Genomic DNA, 24,931 nt, shown 5'->3' with positions numbered 1-24,931 from the left:
TTTCTTTTGACTTAAATTTAGTAAATACTTTCTGAAATGTGTCAAAATTGTTGCAGAGAATGACTGAGTGGCTTTAATGACTTTTGAGCTTGTTGAAGAAACCCTTTGAAATAGGACGGGTTAAAGAAAAAAAAGTTCTGGAACTACTGTGTAGGCTTTGTAATTTGTTGTTACTTATCTTTATTTGAAAAGCCTGAGATGCAGGCTTTTGACACTGAGTTTTCCTGTCTTGCCTTTATTTCTCTTAATTGTTGCAAGTCTAATTCCAGACATCTCAGATAGTTCAGTGGGCTTACAGAACTTACTGGTACTAGTGCAAGGATACCCGGAGCACTTTCTGTTAACTCATGTTTTAACACTTGCTATTTGCATGAAACTCACAGCATTGTTCATATGGGTCCTTTTGTGAAGATAAGTCTTACTTGATATTTTTGAGAGGAGTTTAACATGTGTCTTTTGAAATTGCACCCCTTATGTACCTGACTAAAATGTTAAATCGACAAGATGTTTTTGATGTTCGTTTTCCAGATCTTAATTCCTTGGGAGTGGTTGTAATAGAGTAAAGCTAAGCACAGATTATTTCAAGTTATTATATCACTTTTTGTCATGTAAATAAAGCTACTGTATAAGGTTGGGGGAGGAAAGGCAGCAGAAGGTGTGGAGACAAGCAAAGTTGATCCAGAGAGATTGTTCCAGTAACAGAGACAGCCTGGCAGATCTGCAAATCCGCTTTTTAAACACACTGCGAAGTAGTAGGTAAAATATCGTGAAAAGAGTGTGTGTGCTGCCAGTGCAGTTCACTCGAGCCTCAGTCACAGGTCTGTAAGGCTGGTTTAAAGTCATTGTCAAATCTGCCCGTGCAGGCTCCCCCCCCGCCTCATTTGCATATTAGCTTGAAAAGAAAATCTCTCTGGTAAAAAGTGCTCGGATGTGGAAAAGAGTTACTTTTCTGAATACCTGTGGGACATTTCTACCCGACTCAATTGTAAGTGTTCTGTTTACACACAGCGTGTAGCAGGAAAAAAGCTGCAAAGTTTCTCAGCTGTGGGATTTGGGTTATGCCTCTGAGAACAAAGAGGAAGCAGCCATGTTAGCATTACTGAAGGCAAAGCCAATCTTGCATTTAACTGCATGGTGGTAGAGGGCAGTGTAATTCCCTGATTTATTCTATAGACTATCTCAAATGCTTTGTGTCTGTTCTCATTTCACCAACAGAATCCAGAAGGAGCTAGCTGAAATAACCCTTGATCCTCCTCCTAACTGCAGGTATGTAATGGCTTCTTAAATTGTGGACGGTAGTAGGAGATTAATATGCTCAGGTTAAAAACCGGGAAACTTAGTGTTTATGACTGGCGACTGTTAGACAAAAATTGTGTACAGCAGATTGAATAAGCATAGGAAACGTTTGAAACTGAAGTTTGCTATTTTGTCTGCATGTTGGAGGTGTAGTCATTAGGGACTGATGTACACAGTAAAGTGTATTCAGTTTGTTGTTTGCTGGTCACTGCCTTCGTGAAACAATTATATGAACTTCAAAATATGCTGAAGCTTTCAACTTAGTGTTTCTGTGTAGTTTGAACTGGCTTTTTGAGTGCCAAGTTTATAGAGTTACCATTTCATTCTGAAATAAAGAACTGTATGTGATTTTTATATGCTTTCTCTTAGTATGTTGTGTAACAGATTGCCTTGAAGTATTGCCTTTAAATTTATGTGTCAGTTGGTCAAAGTTGTAGTCTCTTGATAGAGACTATTTTTAAGGAAGTTCCCAACTTGGGAGACACTTGTGTTAGGTTTTAGAAAATGAAATTTTAAACATGGAAGATTGAGTGATTTGGTCTTAGATAAAGTGATGGTTGGGAACCAGAGCACTTGATCTGTCGGAAAGATAAATAGTAGCATAGTTAGCTAATTTCTTTAAATCTTTGTATGTTTTACTTTAGTTTAAAGGGTGCATAAAAATTCTCGTTAGCTGTGAGCATCCAGTGTTCAGATTTGCAGTAAAGCTACATTTAAATAATGTTACTTTCATTTGATGCATCTCAGTAAGATTTCTGACTGCAAGGTATCTTAATAGCTCATGTGTAACAGTGAGCCTTGTATATGTTTTAAAAAAATACTAGAAATGCTTTCTGATTTTATGTTGGAAATGTTTGGCTTTTGAATAGTTGGAAAGGTTTGGTGCACATTTTGTGAATTTGATAAAATGTGAGCTGCTGTTCTGTCTCACTAATCCATGAGCCCAGGGACTAACCAGAGCACTGTTATACTGAGTTTGTGGTAAAGGTGCTTTACCCTGAGGACTGTGCTGTAGGTTGCCTATAGCAGTCTGATGTATTTGCATGCAGGGTCATCGGCTCTCCTTCTTCAATAAAGGTGAGCTTTTTTGAGAGAGCGAGTATCTGTTGCCTTTGCACTTGCTTTTTGCTTGTTTGGGTTTGCAGGGATTTTTTGGGAAGTGTTTTTTGTTTGGTTTTAAGTAATTGCTCTAGAAAACTTTAAATAAATTACTGGGATCTAGTTCTGTGTTGGTCATGCATTTTGTACTTGGATCCGCACGGTAGGAGAGAAAGTGTTTAAATGAAATACAACACTGACACTTTGCCTTAGAGTTGCCAAAAAGATAATTGTAGCAGTTTCTGGTACAGCAAGTTACAGCTTTTAGAAAGAGAAGCTTCCACCTTCACATTCTCCAATACCATCTGATACTTAGCTCCTTGGAAAAGCGTGTTTCTCTCGTATTAGCACAAGAATATTGCAGAGCATTTTGCTTGTGAGCTGGTACAGCCAGATGCCCAGGAATGCTGTTGAGAATGATGAAAACCCCCCAATGTGTCTAAAATTATTCAAGTTTCTCTCCTACGGAGCGTAGGGGAAAATATTATTTTTTGCCAGTGAGGAAGTCAATGCTTCTGTTCCCCGTAGGTATTTTTAAAGAGAAATTTAGCAGATTTACTCAATAACAACTTTATGATGAGTACATTTTTACCTTTTGCAAAATTAAAAATATTTATAAGAGAAATAGGCTTCTGTAACAGAGCATGGGGTTTTCACGAGAAACAATCTGAACAGCATTTCAATGCCCAGAGGATTAGTGTTACATTGAAATTTACTTGTTAGAGGGAGCCTTTCTGGTATCAAGAGGTAAATGCAGCTGTGTGTTTTGTGCAGAGCAGTTGAGACTTGTAACATAGTTTCTTATAGGGTGTAGTAGCACAGGTTAGGCTAGGGCTGACACAGCAGGCATATGACACCTCTTCATTGTTCATCATGCAACAAGCAGCAGAATGCTACTTATTACATTTCTTGTAAAAGAAGAAGAATTTGTAAAAAAAAATAAATTTAAAAGCCTGTGTAACTTGGGCATATTCACGTATGCTGTAAAAATAAAAACCTTGTGTAATAAGCTCTCCCAAAGACTGTTTGTCATGCACAGTTGTTTGTCCTGCAGTTCCAGAGCAGACCCTTATCATTTGCAGTCCACATGTTTCAAGCTTCACCAGAATACAACTGCCATTGATTGGATATTGATAGTCCTTCTGGTTACTCAGTTACATAAGTAATAAAAAAGTAGCAATTTTTAAAATACAATAATGTATTTTAATACATATAAAACATTAAATGTTGCTTTAACAGGATACAGTACAAATACTGACGATCATGCTGAGCTCTCGCATATCATGTTAAACACTGATGTCTGCTGCCATTTCTCACCTGCCAATGCAACTGCCCGTGGAGTCACCCCATCTCAGTGACCTGAGGCTGATTTAGCTACTTTAAAATGACAGTGACTGGTTGCACTGTGATTCTCATGCAGAAGAGGTGTAGGTTTCCCCAGCAGTTAATTTTCCCACAGTCACAGCTATTGCTGTGACATATGTTTTATAAAAATACCAGGGCCCCAAGAAAGCCCCATTCCTGGGTGTGCTGAGCAGGCCTGGGCTGCGCATTAACTTCTGTTTTAGGCGCTGGGAGAGCAGAATGACAGGCACAGTAAAACTGACTAAATAGTAATTTTTTGCTTGCCTGTCTCAATAGGAAAGATTGATTTCTGATTCTGTTAATTGGACAATGAACTGTTGAAAAAATCATGTTGTTATGCATCATGCTGTCGTGTTTGTGAGCAGTGAATACGAACTGCATCTTGGGCGTACCAAGTATAAAACTTAAAATCTTTATGCTGATAGCTTTACTCCTTAACATGCAATAATACTAAATTCCTGTGATTTCAGTGTGATTTTCAAGAAAGATAACACATCCAAACCAATAAAATTTGGTCTTAGGCCACTAAAGATGTTGGAGGAAAATTAAGTGCTGCTTTCTGCTCATGTTTTCTCCTGTCCAAAGGAAGAGACTGAAACAAGGCAATTACTGTCCAACATACACCATAGCACTAGGACACATAGCTAAACTTAGGACACAGGTATCTGATTCTGTTTTTTCTTACTTTTGCTGGCTTAACTCAAAGCTGTACTACTTGGTGCAGTGTGCTGTATTTAATTTCTTTTGTGCTTTTAATAGCATAAAGCAAAGCTAAAAAGATCTTGGCCCTATTACTCCTAGGCAGCTCAGTTTCAAACCATGGCCAAGCACTTATACATACTTCAAGGTGTGGAAATGTGCCAAACCCCACCGTTACACATTCTCAGGAAAATGCTGCAAAGGTCTTGCACATAGTGAATGGTAAATCTGGGCTGCAGAGATGCTCTTAAATAGGTTTGACATATCTGGAATAACTATTTTCAGCTCATAGCATAAAACTGTTTAGATCAGAGGTCACTGCTATATAGTTAAGGTTATATCTGCTCTGTAGTTAAGGTTATATCTGAGGCTGCTGTTCTCACCTGCTCAACTTGGAGGCTGCAGCTCAGCTTGAGCAGGACACTGCTGGCTCCAACGCTTACTATACTTCCTGGATTTTAGGGCTGGCACAAGTGGGGCCATTCCCAGGGGTACTGTGATTGGTTGCAGCTTCTTTTAGCTGTTCCTGGCTGCCCTGATGATCCACAATAGCAAAAAATGTGTACTCCCGGTCTTCTTTGCTCACTCTTCCTCATTTCCATTCCAAAATTAATCATTGTTCATCTTTGTGGAAAAGTTTTTGAAGTTGAATTTAGTAGCACTCGCGTCAGTTTAGTTTATAGTTTACAACCCATTTTACAACAAATCCACTTTAGTGTAAACTTTGTCAGAAATGAATGCAAACACCAAATTCAGTGTATCCACTCAGGGCATAATTCATGTGGTTTAAAAAGAGTTGAGTTGAAACGCTGCATCTTTCCCAGGCAAGTGGGAGAATTTAAGTATTTTATATCCTGTTCTGTCAATTGGCTTTAATCTTGTATGCCAATATATACTAATGTGATTTCTTGTGCAATACTACAAGAGGTATCAGCTGATGATTTTGCTGTTTGTAGCCTCTCCTAGACTTGCAACTAGGTTGATGATTTATGAGTAATTTTAAAATTACTTATTTTAAAATAACACTCCAAACTATGTGCACTAAGCACAATTGGCAGTCAGACGTGTAGGGGTTTTGTTTTAATACAGGATTCTTCTGCTTCCTAAGGACTGCATTTGTCCCTTTCGTTACTACCACATCTTGGGCTAATTCTATGCTGCAAAGTGTTGCCAACCCCACGATCTGGAGTTTGACACAAAGAAGAATGCCTGCAAAACCCTGGCAGACGAATGCTATTACTGGTTTAGTTATGGACCCATGAATCCAGATGTTTGTAACTGTCTTACTGTGGTTGTTATTCCATCAGTGTGGAAGCACTGCAGTGTGTATTTAAAGCAATATTGTGAAGGTATTCTTCAGACCAGCAATTTAAGCTCTTTCGGTTGAGCTGTCTGAAATAAGGAGGAGCAGTGAACCATTGTGCTGGTGGTGCAGCTCTTCCACATGCAGAGGCAGCACTGGATTTGAGCGAATGCAGCCTTACGTTTGCGAGGAAGGTGCCGCAGCTAAGCTGGTAGAAGCCTTCCTTTTGTTAACATACTCTGTCTACAGTAAGGTTATAGGCAAATGTTTACTCTGCAAACAGTTGTGCCTGTTGAAGATGTTACTGCACAGCTGTGGTTTGCTCCACTTCTGCCATGGAGGTGACTACTCCAGTGAGAAAGTGAAGCAGATTCATGTGATTACTCTGTAAGGCTCCCTAAGGAGGGGAAAAAAAGAAAAAAAAATTGTCCAAGTTTGCTTAAACGGTTTAAATAGGTGATTCAAATGAACTCTGCTGGATTTTTCCTCCATCCCCTCAGAGTAGGCATTGTTCACACAAAGCATTTTGCCACACACACCAGGATATGAATAAGTCACTCCATTCCTTCGTCTCTCAAATGTAGTAAGTTTCCATCTCCCCTTTGTCAAAGGCAGGCATTCTGTTGCTTTTGTGAAATCAGGAGAAAGAATATTCTACATGCAGTCAAGTCGCAGGCCTCCATACAGCAGCACAAGTGTGTGCCCAAATCTTCACATGTACTATTTTTTTTTTCCACACAGGCTGTTGAATTTTCAGATGAATGACAGTCCCTCGGTTTTGTGTTTATTCTGTTAATTTCTTGTTGGGCAAATATCTTCATATTGTTAAATACTGAGTCTCACAGAGAAAAAAATAATCACTTTTTCTTGGTTTCACCTCTGCAGTGAAAACCCCAACTGTGAACACTAAATGGTTCCCCATGGAAGGAGAAGTTTATTAAGTTATGTAAGAGAGAGTTATGTTAGTAATATTTGCAAAAATGCCTGTGCTGAAGCTGAATGAGCAAAATTTAAAAAAATCACCCAAACTCTATGTGATAACGTATTTTCTGTCACATTATGCTTTTTATTGTCTCTCCATGCCCAGCACTTTCTCACCACTGAGTGCAATAAATGCATGCTACAGGAAAAGAAAGCTGAAGTTTGCAGAATGGCTCTGAGAACACAAACCCATACGATTTTTTCTAACACTTCCTTGCCTATACAGAATTTTGCAGTTATAAAACTACAATGAAGAGGGTTCACAGCTCCCATAAGAACATGTTTGAAGTAACTCTCAAATGAATTTTGAAATTCTACTTTCTAGTATTGTCCATTTCTGAACATAGTCCTGCAGTTCCTTCTAAAGCAATTCTTTCATTGTTACTTGCTGAATGTAAGTTGGTGGCTCACAGTGATTTAAAGTTATGTTTATCAGGTGGCAGCCCTGATTTGTCTAGAATTATTTCTCCTAAGCATTTTCTTCCATTCTCATTCTCACCTCTCTCTTTCTTAGCAGAAGGCTGTAGTCCAGGTCAGAGCGGGAAAGAGTGGTATAATTTAGCACAGCAATCAGCAGTCTGGTATTTCTGTATTTCTGTCCAGTTGTAGTAACAACCTTCTTTGTGTGTGCAGAGTGGCTTTTGCCGTATTTGTCAGAAGTCAGAGAAACTGCTTAAAGAGCAGGGATGATGCAAATTTAGAAAGACGTTTCAGTAAAACGTTTTAAGTGTTAAGTAGAACTAGCATGTACTGTTATTTAACATGCTTTTATTAAAAAAATGCAATAGTGGAAGATTGTGTAACTCCTGAACATTTTAAATTGTGAGAATATTTAAAATAATTTCAATTGAGGAGCTATGACAGATCTGCTAACTTAAAATGCCTCAAGTTTTTTTTCCTCTGTGCTAGTATTGACCTCTTGCAAGCTATAAACCAAGGGTTTTTTACCAGCCCCCACAGAGTGAATTTCTCATGCAAGTGTTCTCAGTGGCATAATTAAGACAGGGTTATGCAACACAAATCAACATATCTACTCATGGGAGTAAGTTTTCATGCCTGCAGATTTGCAGGTTTGACACTTGTGTGAGCAGTGTCCACAGTGCAGTCCTACATGCTCCTGAATGTCTGTGTGTTAGTCAAAAGGTCATATAGATATTTCACTAGTTTTCATTAGCACTTCTGTCAAAATGAAAAAAAAAAAATCTGTGGTTTTCTGTCTACTCTAGAGTTGTGGAAGTAGTTCAAACAGTTTTCATTCAGCTACTGTGTTAAAGAAATGATGCTCATTATGTCTAAGTTTTATCTGGAAATAATAGAAAAGCCTGACAGACTAGTTTTTAAACTATTCTTTAAGCATTGTTGTTCAAAAATTTGTAAAAATTTGCCAAGTAATGTGTCCTTAGATTTAAAGACAAATCTAGATTTAAAGACAAATCTGCTTTTTGTATATCCATTTGTATAACTGTACAAAGGCTCTTTAGGCTCTGTGATAAAACTGACTGAAATATACCGTGTGTGTATATATATATATATATATATATGTATTTAGTTTGTAATAAGCAGTATGTGTGGCAAGATCCCAGCACAATTTTTCCCTCGCAGACTGACTTGTCTCTGTGTATCAATTTCTTTACTATTACAGGCTTGGGACACCTACTTTTAATTCAAATTAGCAAAGTGCAAATACAAGAGAATTAGCTAAACTACATTAAAACTTTATTTAAAATTGCCTGACGATTTCCTGTAAAACTGATGTGTGGATATTTCCTGAAGCTGGTGTAACTCAGGTTTGCTTCGATGTGGAACATTTCAAGACAGGAAATACAGACATGATGAAAATTCCTCTAGCATGTTTTCTGAGTTCAGGGCTAAGTAGGCAGGAGCAGGGATATCCAGCTGCCATCTCAGACAGAAGCACCTATACCATTAAGGTAGCCAAGAATGATGCTGTTACTTTAAAATGATGCCTTACTTTGAGCCATGAACTGCTAGTGATAAACGAGTCCTAGCCTGCTTACATTAATTTGGGTTAATTTTCCCTGTGCAGAGTGCACTGTACTGTTAGCTAGTTCAGAACTGTGGCTGAAGCAGTTGTTAGTTTTATAGTGCTTACTACAAAAACAGACTGGCCAGATCTTTAGAAACTCAGATACAGGTTTAGCTGACAGTGTTGAAACTACCATTGAAAGCATCATTTTCAGAATCAAATCAGGGGAAAGATTTCATTGAGGGAACACCACGGTGACCTGTAGTTACCGGTGAGTCACTTTCTGGCTGAAAGAATGTGTAGACAGGGTCTGTAGACCTGTAGATCCTGCAGCCCTTAGCAGTTGGTGTTTTCATTATTGACAAGAATACTAGATTAGAGCATATAAATACTGCACTAGCAGTTGACAGTGGGGAGGAAGGGGTTGTAGGCACATAGGAGGACAGGACTAGAATGCAAAGTGATGTGGGCAAATATAGGAAGTGACCTCAAAAATACTAGGTATTAATAATGAGAACTGCAAGGCACAGCACTTTAGTAGGCATAATCAGCTGCACAAATCCATGGGGAAAGAAAGGCTGGATGAGGAGCAGCTCTTCAAAAACCGTGTAGCAACTCTAGGATCATGCACTTTGAAGAATGGAAGAAAGAAAGAAAAAGATCTTTGGATATAGAAAAAAGTTGCTGCAAAGGAAATAATGCGACTGTTGCTAATCCAGAGTTGGTGGTTACAGAGAGCAAGTTAAATTGCTGTAACAGAGGCCTAATTTAGATGTGACAAGTACCTGGCTATAAAGATAGCATGCAAAAGGGTGGGCTGCATCTGCATCACCAGAGGTTTTAAGAGCAAAGTTTAGACAAATGACTGACAGGAGCAATTTAGATACAGTTGATTCTACCTTTAAGCAGGAAACGGACTAAGTGACCTCTTAAAACCAGTTCGATATCAAACTATGCCTGATATGAGATTTAAATGATAATGTTAAAGGAAAGCTCACTGCGAAGTGATTTTTCCCCTCATTTAAAAAGCTGTATTTTAGTCAGGGCTTTGTAGTATAATTGTCCTGGAAAGTATATAGTTTCTTTGATTCCAAGCAGCAACAGCATTTATTAAAAAAGTCACTGGAAGCGTGCAGATTTTGTCTTGTTGTCAGTTAAAAAAAAGAAATGTCTTGTGATTTTTGGTCGAGTTATTATTCTCTCCCCCCTTCCGCCAGTTTTGACTTTGTTTTAATTTTGGGTCCAGTCCTACTTTCATTGCACAAAGTTGTCACATTCTGCTAATTAGAAATCAACTAGACACATGTCATTGGTTCTCCAGAGGTGTATCACCTTTTGAGAAATAAATAGCGCCAGTTGTGCAGTAGGTCTTGATTTTTGGTACTTCATGTGCTCTGTGCTTGAATTCTCTGCTTTTGTTCCACAGACACATAAGTACCTGAAACACTGAGCTAAACAAAAGCAAGGGACATTTTTTCCCTTCCTAGAGGCAGTTTGCAGTACATATATAAGCCCTAGTGTGTCTGTGCACAGCACTCCAAATGGATCAAAGCACATCAGGAAAACTGTTGTATGACTTACTGGCTCTGACCATGGATCCTGTCTCGAAGCACCCTCTGGAATCAGGGCTCAGACGATTGTAGTGAAAATGTAAGCAGCCTGGCAGGTTTCCAGCTGATGAGTTAATGCTGCTATAAACTTCAGTAGTTCCTCTCTGAGGCATGCAGAAGGGTGCAGGCGCTGGGAAGGTGGCCAACAAAGTCAAAGAACAGACAGCAAAGCTAGAGGCCAGCCTCAGGGATTCACAACACAATTGTCTTGGAGGTGAGTTCCTCCCTTGCCAGAAACCCGTCAGTGGCAGGGCTGGAAATCGGTAATCAGATCAAGTGCACATTCCGTGCGAAGACAGCCTGCCTTTGGGAAGCTCGATTAACACAGCTGGAGCAAAGGTAGCTCAGCACTGCAGCCACCCCGTGACTGGATTAGCAGTACAGGGTGCTGAAAGCCAGAGGTTCTTAGTCCTGGCAGGTCAGTTCATTGAGCTTGAGTGAGGTGATTGTGGTTTGAACTCAGGTTATCACTTCACTCTGAAGCCTAGACATGGAAGTCACCAAAATGTTGAAGGCAGAGTAAATCAGCAGAGCATCAGCTGGTCAGATTTCATTGGACAAATGGAAAACAAATGACAAAGAGAAACATGGTTGTTTTCCTTTCTGTAAGGGAAGGTTAGCACCAGCAAGCTATTTTTGTTTTCGATTTCAGTAAAGCATTTACACTCTAAATGCTTTGAGCAGAGTGAGTTTTGGGGGGCGGGAAAAGCGTAACAATAGATCAGTAGCTGTGCGATAGGAGATATGTTCAGCTGATGGAGATTCTTGCTGTGAAGCTGCAGCTATTGTAGCAGACAATGGGCAGATTCCTCCCTGATACACCTTTCCTGACAAAGGACTTGTCTACTGTGCAGTCAGTGCCTGGGGTTTGCTCATACTTTAGCTAGTGTTTGTCCTTCCTCCTGGCATCTTAACATCAGAGACTTCATCCAGGCTGGAGGATCTGAGGGATAAGTGAAGTGGTGCAGGGATGGTTAGTTGACACACAGCTCTGTGTTGTCATTGTGCATCTGTGCTCATCCTAACTTGTTCATAGATACCCAAGGCTTATCTGTAGCTGCTTCAAGAATATCAATGGCAGAAGCTGTTAGTGGGACATTACAGATTTAGCAACATCTCCCTCTACAGACTCCTTGAGAGTCCAGTAAACCAGCACCCTTATGCAAATGCCAGATTTTCTGTTTAAAGTTTTCAACTTAAGAAACTTGGGGGGGGGGGGGGTGGAAATGCATTTTGGTTTAATATCTGTAAAGCTAAAGCAAATGGAGGTCTTCAGAGACTAAATCACTTGCACTGAACACTGTAAAAAGGACTGTATTCCCCTGGAAGCAAATCTAAATGATCTAAGTTATGCAGCACAATCTACTGCATATTAAGCATAGTTTGAGTGATGTAACAAAGTTCTGCAAAAGGTAGAAATACTATACAACCTACAATTCTAGAAGCGTGATTAAACATTACTCAAATCTGAGAGGGTGATCTTCTCGTGATAAACTTTTTGAAGCACAGCCTGTGGCTGCAAAAGTGTTTGCTTGTCTGGAGAATGTATTTTGTATGATACCCATACAAGTTTTATACAGTCAGGTAGTGCCTAGGTCATGTTCCTGTTCTTCCACAGTGCTTGGATTGATAGGGTAGTGTGAAGAGTTGCAGTAACAGCAACCTGGCTGCCTTGTATTTTGAGTTTGGTTTGCTGCTGCTGCTTTTTTTTTTTTTTTAAGTTACTGAAGGCCAGAATTCCAGGTTGTGTCCTTACTTATACCAGAACAAACGCACTACAACTTAGTTTAAAAAAAAAACAACCTCAAGTTATGGAAGTGAAAGGGACATCATCAAAACAGAGCAGCAGTGATTTGTTTGATAATACAGAGCAGCAAACCTTAAATAGATCAATATGTGGAGAAATCAGTTACTTGTAAGTTTCTCTGAAAACAAATGCAGTGAAAGCATTTTACTTTAAAGTGGTTTGGGTGGCTTATTTATTTTTCATGGTAATACAGCAGACTAGCATTATTTAAAGTCTTTGTTTTTCGTTAAGCCTGCTTGGATTTTTTTTGTTTTAGGAATAGAAGAAGCAAAATAATTTCTTATCAGTTCGAAGACAAACAAATGGTAGCAGTTATTGATACTAAACCAGCTATTTTAGGCTGAGCACTGTGTGGTTCTCACAGATATAAAGGACATTCTGGGCAAAGTTCCCATACAATGCCCAGTGTGCCTTACTAGAAATTAGTGAAGGTGGGGTCAGGGGTGGAGGAAATAGAGAGAGATGTGGGCTGTACTACTCAGATAAACGTTCTGTTATCACTTTGTTTTCTTTCTGTACAGAATTAGACTTCAATAGTTCTGATTTGGGGAGAAGGAACTGGGAACTGTTACTTCCTGTGAATTGCACTTTTTGTCTTTTGTGTGATTTTTCTGTGTTTTACATACAATGTCTAAATAAAGCTAGAAATAATTATTGGTTGAAGGTCTAATAAACCGTATTTGACCTAGCATTGTGCAATGGTGATCCTTACTGTTCTCTGTAGTGTTCTAATGGAAGTGAAAAGGAGGAACTGGTTCTACAAGTTGATACCAAGTTATAAAAGTATCACCTGTGAAATATTTTGAGCTTTTTCTGTGGAACCATGAGTTTATAACACTGAAGTTGTAGTTACAAAACACATTACGGGTGTTTTCAATAGTATATTTTTTTAAAAAAAGTATTAGAATATTGAGGGAAAAAATCCCAAAGTTTGTGGCTTTTTCTTTTTTAACAGTTAGAAGGGTTGCTATTTTAGGCCCTTTCCATTAGGCAGTTATTGGCTGGAGAGATGGAAAAGGTTTCTTCTCCTTTATCTAACCTTCCTCCCCTTTATCCTTCTATCCCTTCAGAAGCAAACAGTGACAAAGTTCTTTACTATTGGCTTGTTAATACAGTTATTGTGTGTTTTCACATTCTCCTCAAAATTTGTCTCTATCCCTTTCCTAAGGGGAAATGGTTGCAATTACCTGCGTCTTGTTTGGGTTGTGGAGGTTTTCTGGCTCGGGACTTTGTTCCAGGCAGTGAGTGCAGAGGCCCTGTGGACCATGGCTGTGCCCTACACTAGCCATGTCCCAGTCTCTGCAGGTCTGTCACTGCACTCCAGCATAGTTCAAATGCTGGAGAAGCAGATGTAAAATTTCATTTATTTAAATTCTGCATGGTGTCACCTTCTGTTTTTCATGGAATGTGGTTAATTTTCCACCTTGCATGTGCTTGTACCTGGAATGGCACTTGATGAGCAAAGTTAAAGGATGTGAAGCATTGTGTTAGGCAGAGGGGTTGTGGAATGGATCAAATGTGTTTTCTGGCTGCTTCTATTAGCTGATTACTAATGAAACAATTATGTGGTGACATTTTAACCCTCAAACTGAGACTTTATTTGAAAATTTTTAATTCCATGGGTCCTTATCCCATTTAAGCACTGGGGGGAGTTCTGTAGTCTGAAACAGAGCGAGCTTTGCTAACCTAGAAGTTGTAAGCCAGAATTAATTTGTCCTTGCAAATAGCTAGGCTGTATCTAACACTGGAAGAATAAATCTTTGAACTTGGGACTGAGTTTTCTGGATTTCTCAGCTGCTTGGTTCACATGGCTGTGGGCACATCACATTGTTGAGCTCCCTGATATGGTGCTGCCAACTGATACAGCCCAAGTCCCAGCAGGGTGGGAGCACTGTGGCTAGTCATTCCCATCTAACTAAGGAGTACCTGTAACCTATGTAGGCTGCTTAAGTACAGGATTCTATCATTCATTGAATGAATGTGACTTCTCATCCTGCTGGATGCTATTTAGGCTGTTTGCATTGCCTTTGAATTGATCTGCAGGCTGTGGTTGATGTTTGTGTTGTAGATGACTACTGCCTACTTTTCATTCAGGCAGGACTGTAAGAGAGATTTTGGTAAATCTGCTTTGTTTTCTGACAAATGCAAGTTAGTGTGCTTAATTTTTCTTTATTCCTGTATTCAGAGTCTTACCTTAAAGTAAATGTCGATAAAATCTCTTATCTGGCTTGTCAGACTCAGCTGTGCTTGCACTCTCTTTTTGTTTTCAAACATGGGAGTAAGGAGACAGGAATGACAGTGAGCACACCTCTTCCTACACCTGAAGTAAGCTGGATACCTCTTCTCTAAAATCATCCATCCAGGCTGGGCAGCTTTCCAGTTAAGATGGCACGTGCCCACCAGTGTGATAGCAGCTGGTTTCAGGAGGTGGGATGATAAGAGTGCTGTTTGAAAAAATACTGCTGCACCAACAGAAACATCACTTCAGTTTTCTCCTTCTTGAAAGTGTGTGAAGAGGTAATTATGAGAGACCGTATTGCTCCAGGTCTTAGTCCAAATTTATTTGTGCCCAGAAGCATTCCATATTTGTTAACTTTGAAAGATCCATGGGCTTTTGAAGCCTGAAGGAAAAAAAAAGGTCAGCACTGAATTGTGCAGTGAGCAGTCCATGCAGTGCAGTGAATGTTATTTCTGAAAGTAATTCTCTTATCTGTTTCTGAAGTTGCTCGCTGATCACAAAACTGAGGGGTCAGTTCTGGTTAGTTTTGCAGTAGGTGCCATAAGCAGTGACTGCTTGATGAACAGCATCTGCTCGTACTTTCCATATGCAACATCTCTGTTCAGTTCAAAGTCACCTGGCAGAGTGCAAAGCACCATGAGTCATCCTGGCACTACTGGAGTGTGTAACTACTACGCTGGGGCAAGCCTGGCTTTTATGTGGTCTGTGTGCAGAGCAGGACCATCAAACAGTGCAGAACAGGACAGAGAAACACACTTATGTGCTGTTCTGTCTTACGGCGGGTGGATAAACTGCAATATCTTGGGTGCTGTTTGAAACTGCACCAGCTGCAGTTTGTGGTCTCAAGAGGCTGAAACTTCCATTAGGAGCAAACATGTTTCTGGGGTGCCTGGCTCTGCTCCAGAGCCAACAGCACGGCACTAACCCAGGGCACCTCTTTCTCTGGGTGAGGAGCAGTGTTGGCCCAGTGTGCCAGTGGTGTAGCCGTGCTCTGTCTCTAGTGTGACTCAAAGTGACTGTGCTAATGGGTACTGTGCCTCTCAATCTGGCAGTATTCTCTGATTTTTTTTCTAGCCTCTCAAGTTTTATGTTGGAGTCTGGATCACCACTGGAATAGATTTGGGGAAAAAGATTTTCTTAAGGGAAGTTTGAAAGACGGAAGCTTTATATAAAACCTTTCTGTTCTCATTTTTGGAGTCTGCAATAAGTTGTTCTCAGTATTATTAATTCTTCTGGCAGGTGGAGTTAATTTGTGTATTAGTCTTCATGCTGCTGGATGAATTATAGATTTAATTATGGTCCAGGTGCTCAGAGCTTTGCTGTTTTCCTAAAAGTGAAATATAAAAAAAAAAAGTCTGAGTAATTTTTTGGCTTATTGAATAAATGTAAATACTGGGTAACCATGCCAGAGTATAAATAAAGAGAGGATTTACTTTGCAGAGAATGTTATTATCTACTGCAGGGTATTCTGCTTTGTGGGGAGGATTAGTACTCTGCATTATACTGGGACATACCTTTTTACAGCTACTACCTTATGGAGCAGAAGATTAAAAACTTTTCCAGTAATTCCTTGTATTTTTAAATCTTCTTTTGCAATTACAGCTGATTACTAGTGGCCAAAGGTTGATTGGAGTTAAAGTAGCCATAGTGAGAAACAATCCCTGCTTCCCTAGTAGGTGTAAATAACCTGCCTACTTGTAGTGTTCCTCTTCATCTGTTACTCAGTCTTTCCTTTTCTGCCTGAGACAGTTTTATTCACAGTCTTTGAATGTTTTCATACTGCAAAACTACTAATGTTTGTTTGTTTGTTTTCCTAGAACAGTTTTCCATCATACTTTCTCCTAATCTGTATGAAAATTTACTTTTTGATTGCAATTTAATTCCATGAAACTCTTTTCATAACTGCCTGTTCACAAGCAGGCTGGATACAAGATCTGTGAGATTTCATAGGATGTTTGGGCAAGGGGCAAGTTTATGAGCTATGTTAATTAACTGGAGCTTATTTCTCTTCATTCCTGTTTTGTTTCTACTTTTTTAATTACTTCCTTTCTGCTTTGTGGCCATGAGTCAGAAAAAGCACACTTTTCTCGCATTTTCCGGGAAACATGTGTGTGTTTAAATGCTTTTCTGGAGGGAGAGTGAATTGGCCCTGTTTCAGTTGCCACTAAACATCACTTGGCAGAGCCTATGGAATAATATACCCATGTGTCTGCTGAAGTATTGGGGACCAAAAAAAAAAAAAAGACTATACTTTAGTATATTTCACTGATATAATATGCCATTTATGCATGCAATAGTATGAAATTTTCAGATGAGGGTCAACTAATTTATTCTTTCAATTGTCTCCTTATGCTTCTTCTAATTTGTGGGTCAGAAAAATGCATGTCATGATTTCATTTTTCTTTTTGGGGCTGTATAATAGCTACCCTCAGGAACCCTCAGGATTCCACTGTTCCTTGGACAGGAATAACATATTTGATGCATCTCCTGAGGAAGCAGCCAGAAGTGCATGTTCTGACCTCATCTTTAAGTTTTTTCATTTCCTTTACTGACACTTAATGAAGTTACTATCACAGCCATTAAAGATAATTTTGTAGAAGTAGATTATGTAATTATTGCAGTTGTACTGGTTTTAGTATTGATGCTGATTCTTCATTTTGGCCCAGTATGGCAATGCCAGTTTGCTCTGGTTGTTGGATATGAAGTCATTGTTGGGTGTTTGAGGTGAGTGGGGAGTTTGTTCTGGGGAAATCTACATGGTTTAGAGCACTTTGATACTTTGGTTTGATAAAAGAAATTAAGTTACATTGAAGGGACCCTGACTTAATGTCTCTAAATTTTTTCCCCCAATTTCTTTGATGCTTAGTGCGGGGGATCATTTCTAAAACTTTTGCTGTTATCACCAGAGTCAGTTCCGTTTCTTTGATATTGCCATTATGGAGAACTGTGCAATTGTCTTCAGGATATCCCTGGTGCTAGTGAACCTACAAGTGGGTTCTCACAATTTTTTTAAGCTGTCTTGATGCACTGCAACTTTTGGTTGGGGAACCTACACATGCAATTTCTTTATTTGAATACATCTTTAATGTGGTTAAGTTTAGAATAAGATTAGGAGGTAAACTCTTCATAGGGATTTTCCTATTACAGAGTCTAAATTTAGCCTCCTTTTATATAAGCATAATTTTATGTCATGAAGTACCTGCACTTTGTGGTAGGTTAGTGAATGAATGGACTGGGGGCTGACAGTGTATAGACTTTCAAGTCCTTTGCTGAAGAAGGAAATGCAATTGATGTCAGCATGTTAATTTGATGAAGCGCGTTTATAGGAGGCTTTATATAGCTGTTGGGTGTTAACTTAAAACCGTGTCTTCATTTGCTACGTTTGTTTGTTTGTTGTGTCCTTAGGTTATTTAATAAAACATGCAGTGAAACACTAGAAAAGCTCCTGGACTTTATCTTCCAAACAGCTACTGCTGTCAGTGTTAAGGTTCTTCGTGTCTTAAAACAGTCATTTTTCTTTATAGCAAAAGTATGATTCGGAAGAGTTATTTACTCTTCATGCATTACTATATATTTTTATTTTAAAATGGAATTAGGTGGCTTTACCTGATGTTGGAAGTCAAATCGAGTGCACTGTAATTTCTGGAGATAAAAATACTACTGTATAAAATCCTTATTCATATAAAAAATATGCAGAGAAACAGTTTAAGACAGTGCCACACACTCCTCAGATTCCTGTTGTTTCTGATGGCCACTGTGGGCCTCACTCACGTATTTTTGTGTCTGGTTGTATGTAACTGCATACACTGGTACCGTGCATGAAACAAGGTTGGCTTTGCACCACTCAATTGTCATCAGTCCTATCTCGTTATTACTCATAAATCTTGATTCTCTGTAAGCACACTATAGATGCTCCCTGTTTAGTGCTCAGGAACTCCTTCCTTGGAAATTGTGTGCCTTTTTAATGTGTCATGGCTCAATTATCACGTTCGTTTTTGGCTGCCAAAATAGCCATATATATTGTCTAGCAAGTGACAGCCTGGGCCTTTATCTCTTCCTGGCTGTTTGCCAGCTGTGTAATTGCAGCCCTGTGTTTGCTGTGTGTCACATCTTATGGTGGTCTATTATACCCAGCTAAAACAATATTTTGAAAATGTTTCAAATGTAAACTAATTCTGTGAGACTTTACCTCCTGTTATTTACATGATCTGCTGAGGATGTAATGTAGGTAGTTTTCCCCCCCTACAAATACAAACATTTGTACCTCTAATCATCTTATGAATTTCCAGGGCAGAGAGAAGACAAGATGGGGACGCAAAAATGCTATCTTGTCCCCTTGAGAGATGTAATTAAAGCTGTAACTTCTCATGCAATTTTTCATTTGTAGTTTCCAAGGCATTTAAAAAGCCAAATATTCTCTTTGTTCTGCCCTTTAGACAAGAACAAACATACAGAAACTGAGCTGAGATCTCAATGGGAGTAGCAAAGCCTGTGAGCTGTATTTCTGCCCAAATAGATACTTTGGGTGAGGATGATGTTGGGTTTTGAGCGAATGGTGTCTTAGAGAGGCAGAGAACGATGCAGCATGTTCTGTTTGGCAGTTGCCTGCTTCTCATCAGGATAAGACCTCGGGCACAGCTGGACTGCTGATCTGTGTCCTACTGCCCCACACCACCCAGGGATGGAACCACACTGTGTGAAACCAGGGTATTAGAGGGCTAAGCAATCCACAGCACTTGAGTGCTTGGGCAAGTATAAGCCCAGTTTTCCCTGCTCCTCTTTGTACAGATATTAATCTCTTGCTCACTTTCTCACTGAAGAGCATATGTCTTTGAGAGTTTCAGCTCCTGAATGAGATTCCTATGTGGTGCAAACTTACTTTAGCCTTGAAAGCAATGAAGGTACATTAGCTAACATTCTTGGCTATGTAGATTTGTTGGCTGAAACTTTGCTTTTCCACTGCTTAAAGAGGAAACCAGGATTTGTTCTATTGCTTGTTTAATAGGAAGAATAACTGTTTAACAAGAAAGGCATGATAAAAGTCTTGGGAAACAGCTTTGCAGTTCAGAGGACTGCAGAACAGAAGACAGCTTAAGAAAGATCCCACTTTTGTGCAAAACACTAAATTTATAATTAAGGGTTAGCTTTAAAAAAAGAGAAAGAACAAGATATCCTGTAGGCAGGATTAGATCTACAGGATTTTTTCTTCTTAATAATTGGAGGGGAAAAGATCCCATCTAGCTAAAGCTATCTAGCATGCTGGAAGAGGTTTGAAATGAAAATGAGCTTTTTTAAAAGGAAATAAAATTCTTAAGAGTGCTCTTAAACCCACTTTCTGAAAAATCTTACATTGTGTGAGAATAATATACTCAAGTGTGTGCATGTATGTTTTTTCTGGTTAATTTGATAGAAAAGTTCTGGTAAATAACACCCCCACTTACCTTTTTGAGAAGCTGACCTGTTTAAGTAGGGTTACAAAGTGAGTATTAAAAGATATTTACGAGAAAGTTGTACATATATGGGGCAGCTGGAGTGAGAGTGTTTGTGGCAGTTCTGCTGTGCTGTCACTGCATGTCTCTTCAGGAAATGCATCAAAACAGTTGTTAGGTTCACTTTGTTGTAGCTAGATCTGCATAATTCTAGTTGTTTTCGATGTGACCAGTTTATCTAGTGTAAAAAAAAAGGCCACTTTGCCACACTGGAGTTTCTGCTTGACTAAACTCCTCCTTGTTCCATTAAGCTTTTGTGTAAGTGCTGTATTTAGTATTAGTTTTGCATGTGAGTTTATTATATATCTCAAATCACATTACTTTCTGCTGAGTCTGAAGACACCATCGGCTAAGTTTTGTAGTAGACAGATAAAGTGGGTACTGAAAGGCAGCCTGACAGAAATCCTCACTCTTTGTGTGCCACTTGGTTTGATAAGGCAGGTGTGCACGTGTGCCATTGATGTGCAGGCTTTGGGCATTCCCTGATGGAGATGTTTACGTGATTTGTTAAGAAGTTGTTATTTCTGAGGAGCAGTTACAACAGCCGGTTAATAGACACCATGGTCATTGCAAATTAGTGGTGGCCTTGGGGAAGTGAAGTTTCTTTACTGTTTGAGGTCTTCAGGTATGCCTTCGAATGAGATACAAGAAGTTAAATCCCATCAAAGCTTATACAAAGCTGGCAAGGCAATGATACCACTTACTCGTCATGACTGAACATTCACTGCTTGACAAAGGATATGAAGGAGGACATGCCCAGGACACGTCACAAGAACACACAGCCTGTACACCACTACAGGCTCATCAAGCCCTGAATGTTGAAATAATGAAATGCTGATCAAATGCAGAAAACTGGTGGAAAGCAGGGTGTGCAGCAGAGCAGGGTGAGAGCAAGTGCCTGTGCAGCATTTGCTGTGGAACTGTTGAAAGGTGCAGTATGGTGCAGCCAAAATGCAGAACTGTCATGAGCTGATGGTGTTTGGGGTGAGTGTGGACCAGCTGCAGAACTGGTACTTCAGGGTTTTGCTTGGCTTTTCACCGTGTTGCCTTTGTTCACTGTTTCTAACTTCTTGTATCTTCTCCCTCTCCCATCTCCACAGCTGTGAAGTGTAAATAATTGGGGCTGAACACTGGCTTTTTTCCAGTGAAGTATTTGTTTTATTATCATAGTTACTTTCTCTGGGGAATAAAAAAAAAAATAAAAAAGAAAAGAAAAAATGATACATCCTCTGCAGGAACATGCAGTGAGTTCAGGGTTAAAGCAGGCCAGGAAAAGGGAGACTTCCCTTTCTTGTCAAATTGGCTTGGGTTTCTTAGATGCATCACGGTGGAATGCAGTCCTGAAATGCCAATTTTCTTGTAAGGAGGAAGCAGAGCCAATTGATTTAAACTTCTAGTTGCATCTGCTGGCAATTTCCAGCAGAAGCTAATTACAGCTCACAGCTATCACCAGCAGATGACTGACTGGTTCCACCTCTCAAAGAAGGAAGTTAAAACCTGCACAGGGTTTCTTCTCCCTTGAAATTGTAAGGCTGGGGTAACATTTTTTTAAGCAAGTATTTTACACACACCAACAGAAATTTTCTGAAATTAGGTAAAATATTTCATCATACCAGTACTATCTGTAGCTCTTTCCAAATCTGGAAGGTCATTTATTGGGCTTTGCACTGTATCCCTATATCATTTCAACACTACATGGTGTGCATGTTTAACTTCTCATGTGATTAACCCAGCTCTCTTTCTGTGTTGTCAGTTCCGCAGATCACTTCAGGGTAACTAAAATGGTTCAGACCTTTTTGCTAAGTTAATGCTGCAGGTTTGAAAATGCTCATAGGTGCTGAAAAATTCACATCTCTTGATACTGTAGTTCCACTAATAAAAATTTTGTGAGAGTGAACCTTTTGAACAAAGAATAGAGCATGATTTTTTTCAACTAGCATCGCTAGGTGGCATTGCTTGGTAGTCTAACAGCTGAGAGTTAGTTTGAAAATAGATGAAATTAATGTAAATTGAAAGAGTAATTAAAAAATGTTTAAATCTTTCAGCGTGTATGTCTTAGGTATTTTTTTCCTTATCACTCATGCTTCTAATTGCTCAAGAGAGGATGCCTCATTTAAGTCTTACTTCTGCCTGTTGCAGCTTTAAGCAAGTAATCTGCTGTGGTTTGTGCTGTGGTTCTGCTCTCTTCTTGGCTTGCTTGAAAAATTCTTGAAGTTGTGAGCTGAAGGACGAAGACTCAGCTAGACCCTGTGCTACTATTTCAGGCATGTGTTTCTCTGTACACAATTAGCCTCTTTTAATTGTATGCTGAAATATTAGCGGAAGGACTGTTTGGAGGCTGCCAGAGCAGACAGACAACAAAAAGCCATGCCAGTGTTACTTTACAGATGCTCCTGGGATGGCATTTCTTTTTCTAAAGTATGATGTCCACTGTTATTATGGGCAACATGAAATTTTAAAAAATTGTTGTTTAGGGTTTTATTCTGTTGTTTATTTTGTGGTGCAGACACCATGCACTTTTTTTTCTGGCTAGTTTCCTTTATTTTGTCAGTGGTCAGTCATGCTCTGGCTGCAGCACTGGCATGACACCACTGTGCCTGCACATGAGGAATGATCTTGCCTGCACACTGTCCTCTGGTATACTTTTTCCCAGGCAAGGCAAAAGGAAACCTGCCTTTCATGTCAGCAGTGTATTTAGCTGAAAGCAAAAAGACATCAGGTAGATGGGTTTATTCGGAGAGGATGGTAAGGAGAAATAATGAAGCAAGCAGCTTTTGTTCTGTGGTTTCAGTTCAGCTCCATCATCTGCCTCTTCTAAAATGTGATAATTTGGCATAACCTACCCCCTTTTCTTAGGTCACCTGCACTTTTAGTTTAAAAGATCTCCTTCTTGACATTATAGTTATTTTTAAATTCTTTCTTAACCCATTGCAAATGTCTTTATAAGTCTACTAAAAACTAAAGAATTGTTGTTGGCAGGAATTGGTATAACTCATTTGTTTGGTTTCTTAGTTTAAATAACGGTTCTAGTTAATATCAATCAATTTGCCTGTAATTCTACATTTAGATGTAGAGTGTGCACACCTCTAGTTGTTTTAACACTTGTATTTACAAAACAGTATCTTTAAAGACTTTATAGTAGAATTTTAGTTGTAGGATGATGTTGAGGATTTACATTAACAGCTTGGACACCTGTAAAGCAGTATCACATTTCACAAAATAATGAAAAATAAAAAAGCCATATTAAAGAAACCAACAAACAATGAGTGTGTACCAGGCTGTATTTTGATGACGGTTAACAAAGCTTCTGTTTACTTAAGAGATTTGAAATTAGGTGCTAGACCTTATTTGAAAACCTCTGCAGTGTATTTCTGTAGGTTAATGTAGTTCTTTGTGAAGCCTCGCTTCAGAGAAATGGCAAATGAGATTTGGGGGAGAGAGCAAGGTTGTTTGAGAACTGCAGCACGACGCTTAACAGCCTCCTCACGTGTGCTGGGGGGCAGTATAAGAATACTAGGAGAGGAAAACCCTTAATCTTCTTTTACATGTCCATATGTTTTTAAATCAGAATAATGGGCATAAATATAAAGCAATCGAATTACTTATGGGCTGATTTTTCATCACTTTATACACGGTAACTGATAATAAAGATACAAAATTTGGTACAAAAGAGCACTGGTGGGAGAGGTCATTCATTTGAACACCCAGCCAGTAAAGTACTGAAGCACGTGCTTATTTCCCTTTGAGGTCTGTGGGTTTTAAGCACATGCAGAAACACTTTGCTGAGGTGGGTTCAAGCGAGGGGAGTCAGTTAAGTGGGGCCAAACACAGAAAGGAGAGGGGAAACCAGCATGACCGCAAGTCAGAAATAGCTACCGAGTTCATTGTTTTACAGCTCTACCTGTAGCTGTGCAATGCACTGCTAATATTTGTACCACATCTCCTTCAAATATGTCTGATTCACCAATTGCTCCACATGGGGTTTAGCCCACTGTCTGACCAGTGCATTTGCATGGCCTTTGGTGCCTGAGCAAGGTGAGGAGAGAGAAAGCAGGGCAAATGAGACCTGCCTGTTGTCCTCTTGCCTTTGCCAGCTTTCTTGTAGCAGTTTCAGAAATATACCATTCAAAGAAATAATGTTTCTGCCACACTTCCACCCCAGTGTGCTGTCTGCAAGCAGCAAGAGGCAGAAGTGTGGAGCCAGAAATTGTGAGGAACCACTTGCTACATTGCTGTTTCAAGAGCGTAAAATCAAAGTATACATTTGGTGCCAGTTTTTTCACCTAAATTTTACATGAGGGCTGAATGCTCATCTAATCCTGTTTATTTGGGGGCATTCAGCACATAATACTAAATGTGCTTGATTTTTTTTTATTTGCAGGTCACCTTTTAATGGAGCTGTAAAAGTAAGTGTAAACTGCACCTTCTTTTGTCATCAGTAAGTGCTGAAGCGTGTCATGCTCAGGGTAGAAGTGTCTCTGGGCTCCCATGTGGGAGAAGGGTGGGCAAACCTTAGCACTACCCAGTAAGTAAGAGGGTTGAAATACAACATGGGCTCTTGTTCGTTTGCACTGCCTGTTTGTACAGGCCTCTTCAACACTGCAAATACCTTTTACTTATTTCTTGGAATGCTTGTCAGGGGACCCTGTTGTGCTGATCCTAACAAAGACATATTCAGGACAGTTTTTGCTCCAAAGAGTTTATCTGCAGTAACTAATGGTTCTCCTGTTTGGTTGAAAAAGAGGTCTGGATAGCTTGTCTTGATGACCTCCAGGTCAGATATAATTACAAAACAGAGCTCAGGCTGTTACTCTGTATAGGGAGGTAGCACTAACCCCTTTCAGTGTCTTACAGAGAATCTTTGTCCTTGGTAGAAGTCAATTAAGAACATTTTCCACACGATTCCTGTGGGCAATTCCTGTGGTTCCTATCTAAAGTAAAGAGAGTATGATTTGGATGCACTATGCACGTATGCCAGCAATGCAGGTGTAAGCCAGATGAAGCAGTCATAGTTCTCAACCCCCCTTTTTCCTTGCCTGATTTGCAGCTGTTGAATT

General features: G+C 39.5%; 1 protein-coding gene across 1 annotated transcript in view; it reads left to right on the top strand.

Moving 5' to 3' along the window:
• The first annotated feature begins 1,180 nt into the window (after nt 1–1,180).
• The window catches only part of UBE2E3 (ubiquitin conjugating enzyme E2 E3), a 54,325-nt gene continuing 30,574 nt past the window's right edge, over nt 1,181–24,931 (top strand). The window contains exon 1 of the mRNA XM_027637337.1: nt 1,181–1,266. Within this exon, the coding sequence (XP_027493138.1) occupies nt 1,184–1,266 (83 nt within the window). The 5' untranslated portion in view covers nt 1,181–1,183. The remainder of the gene's footprint in view (nt 1,267–24,931) is intronic.

Source organism: Corapipo altera, unplaced genomic scaffold, assembly GCF_003945725.1.
Source record: "Corapipo altera isolate COAL_440 unplaced genomic scaffold, ASM394572v1 45, whole genome shotgun sequence".
NCBI lineage: Eukaryota > Metazoa > Chordata > Aves > Passeriformes > Pipridae > Corapipo > Corapipo altera.
The sequence above is the reverse complement of the archived record's forward strand: the minus strand, read 5'-3'. Positions and strand labels throughout refer to the sequence as shown.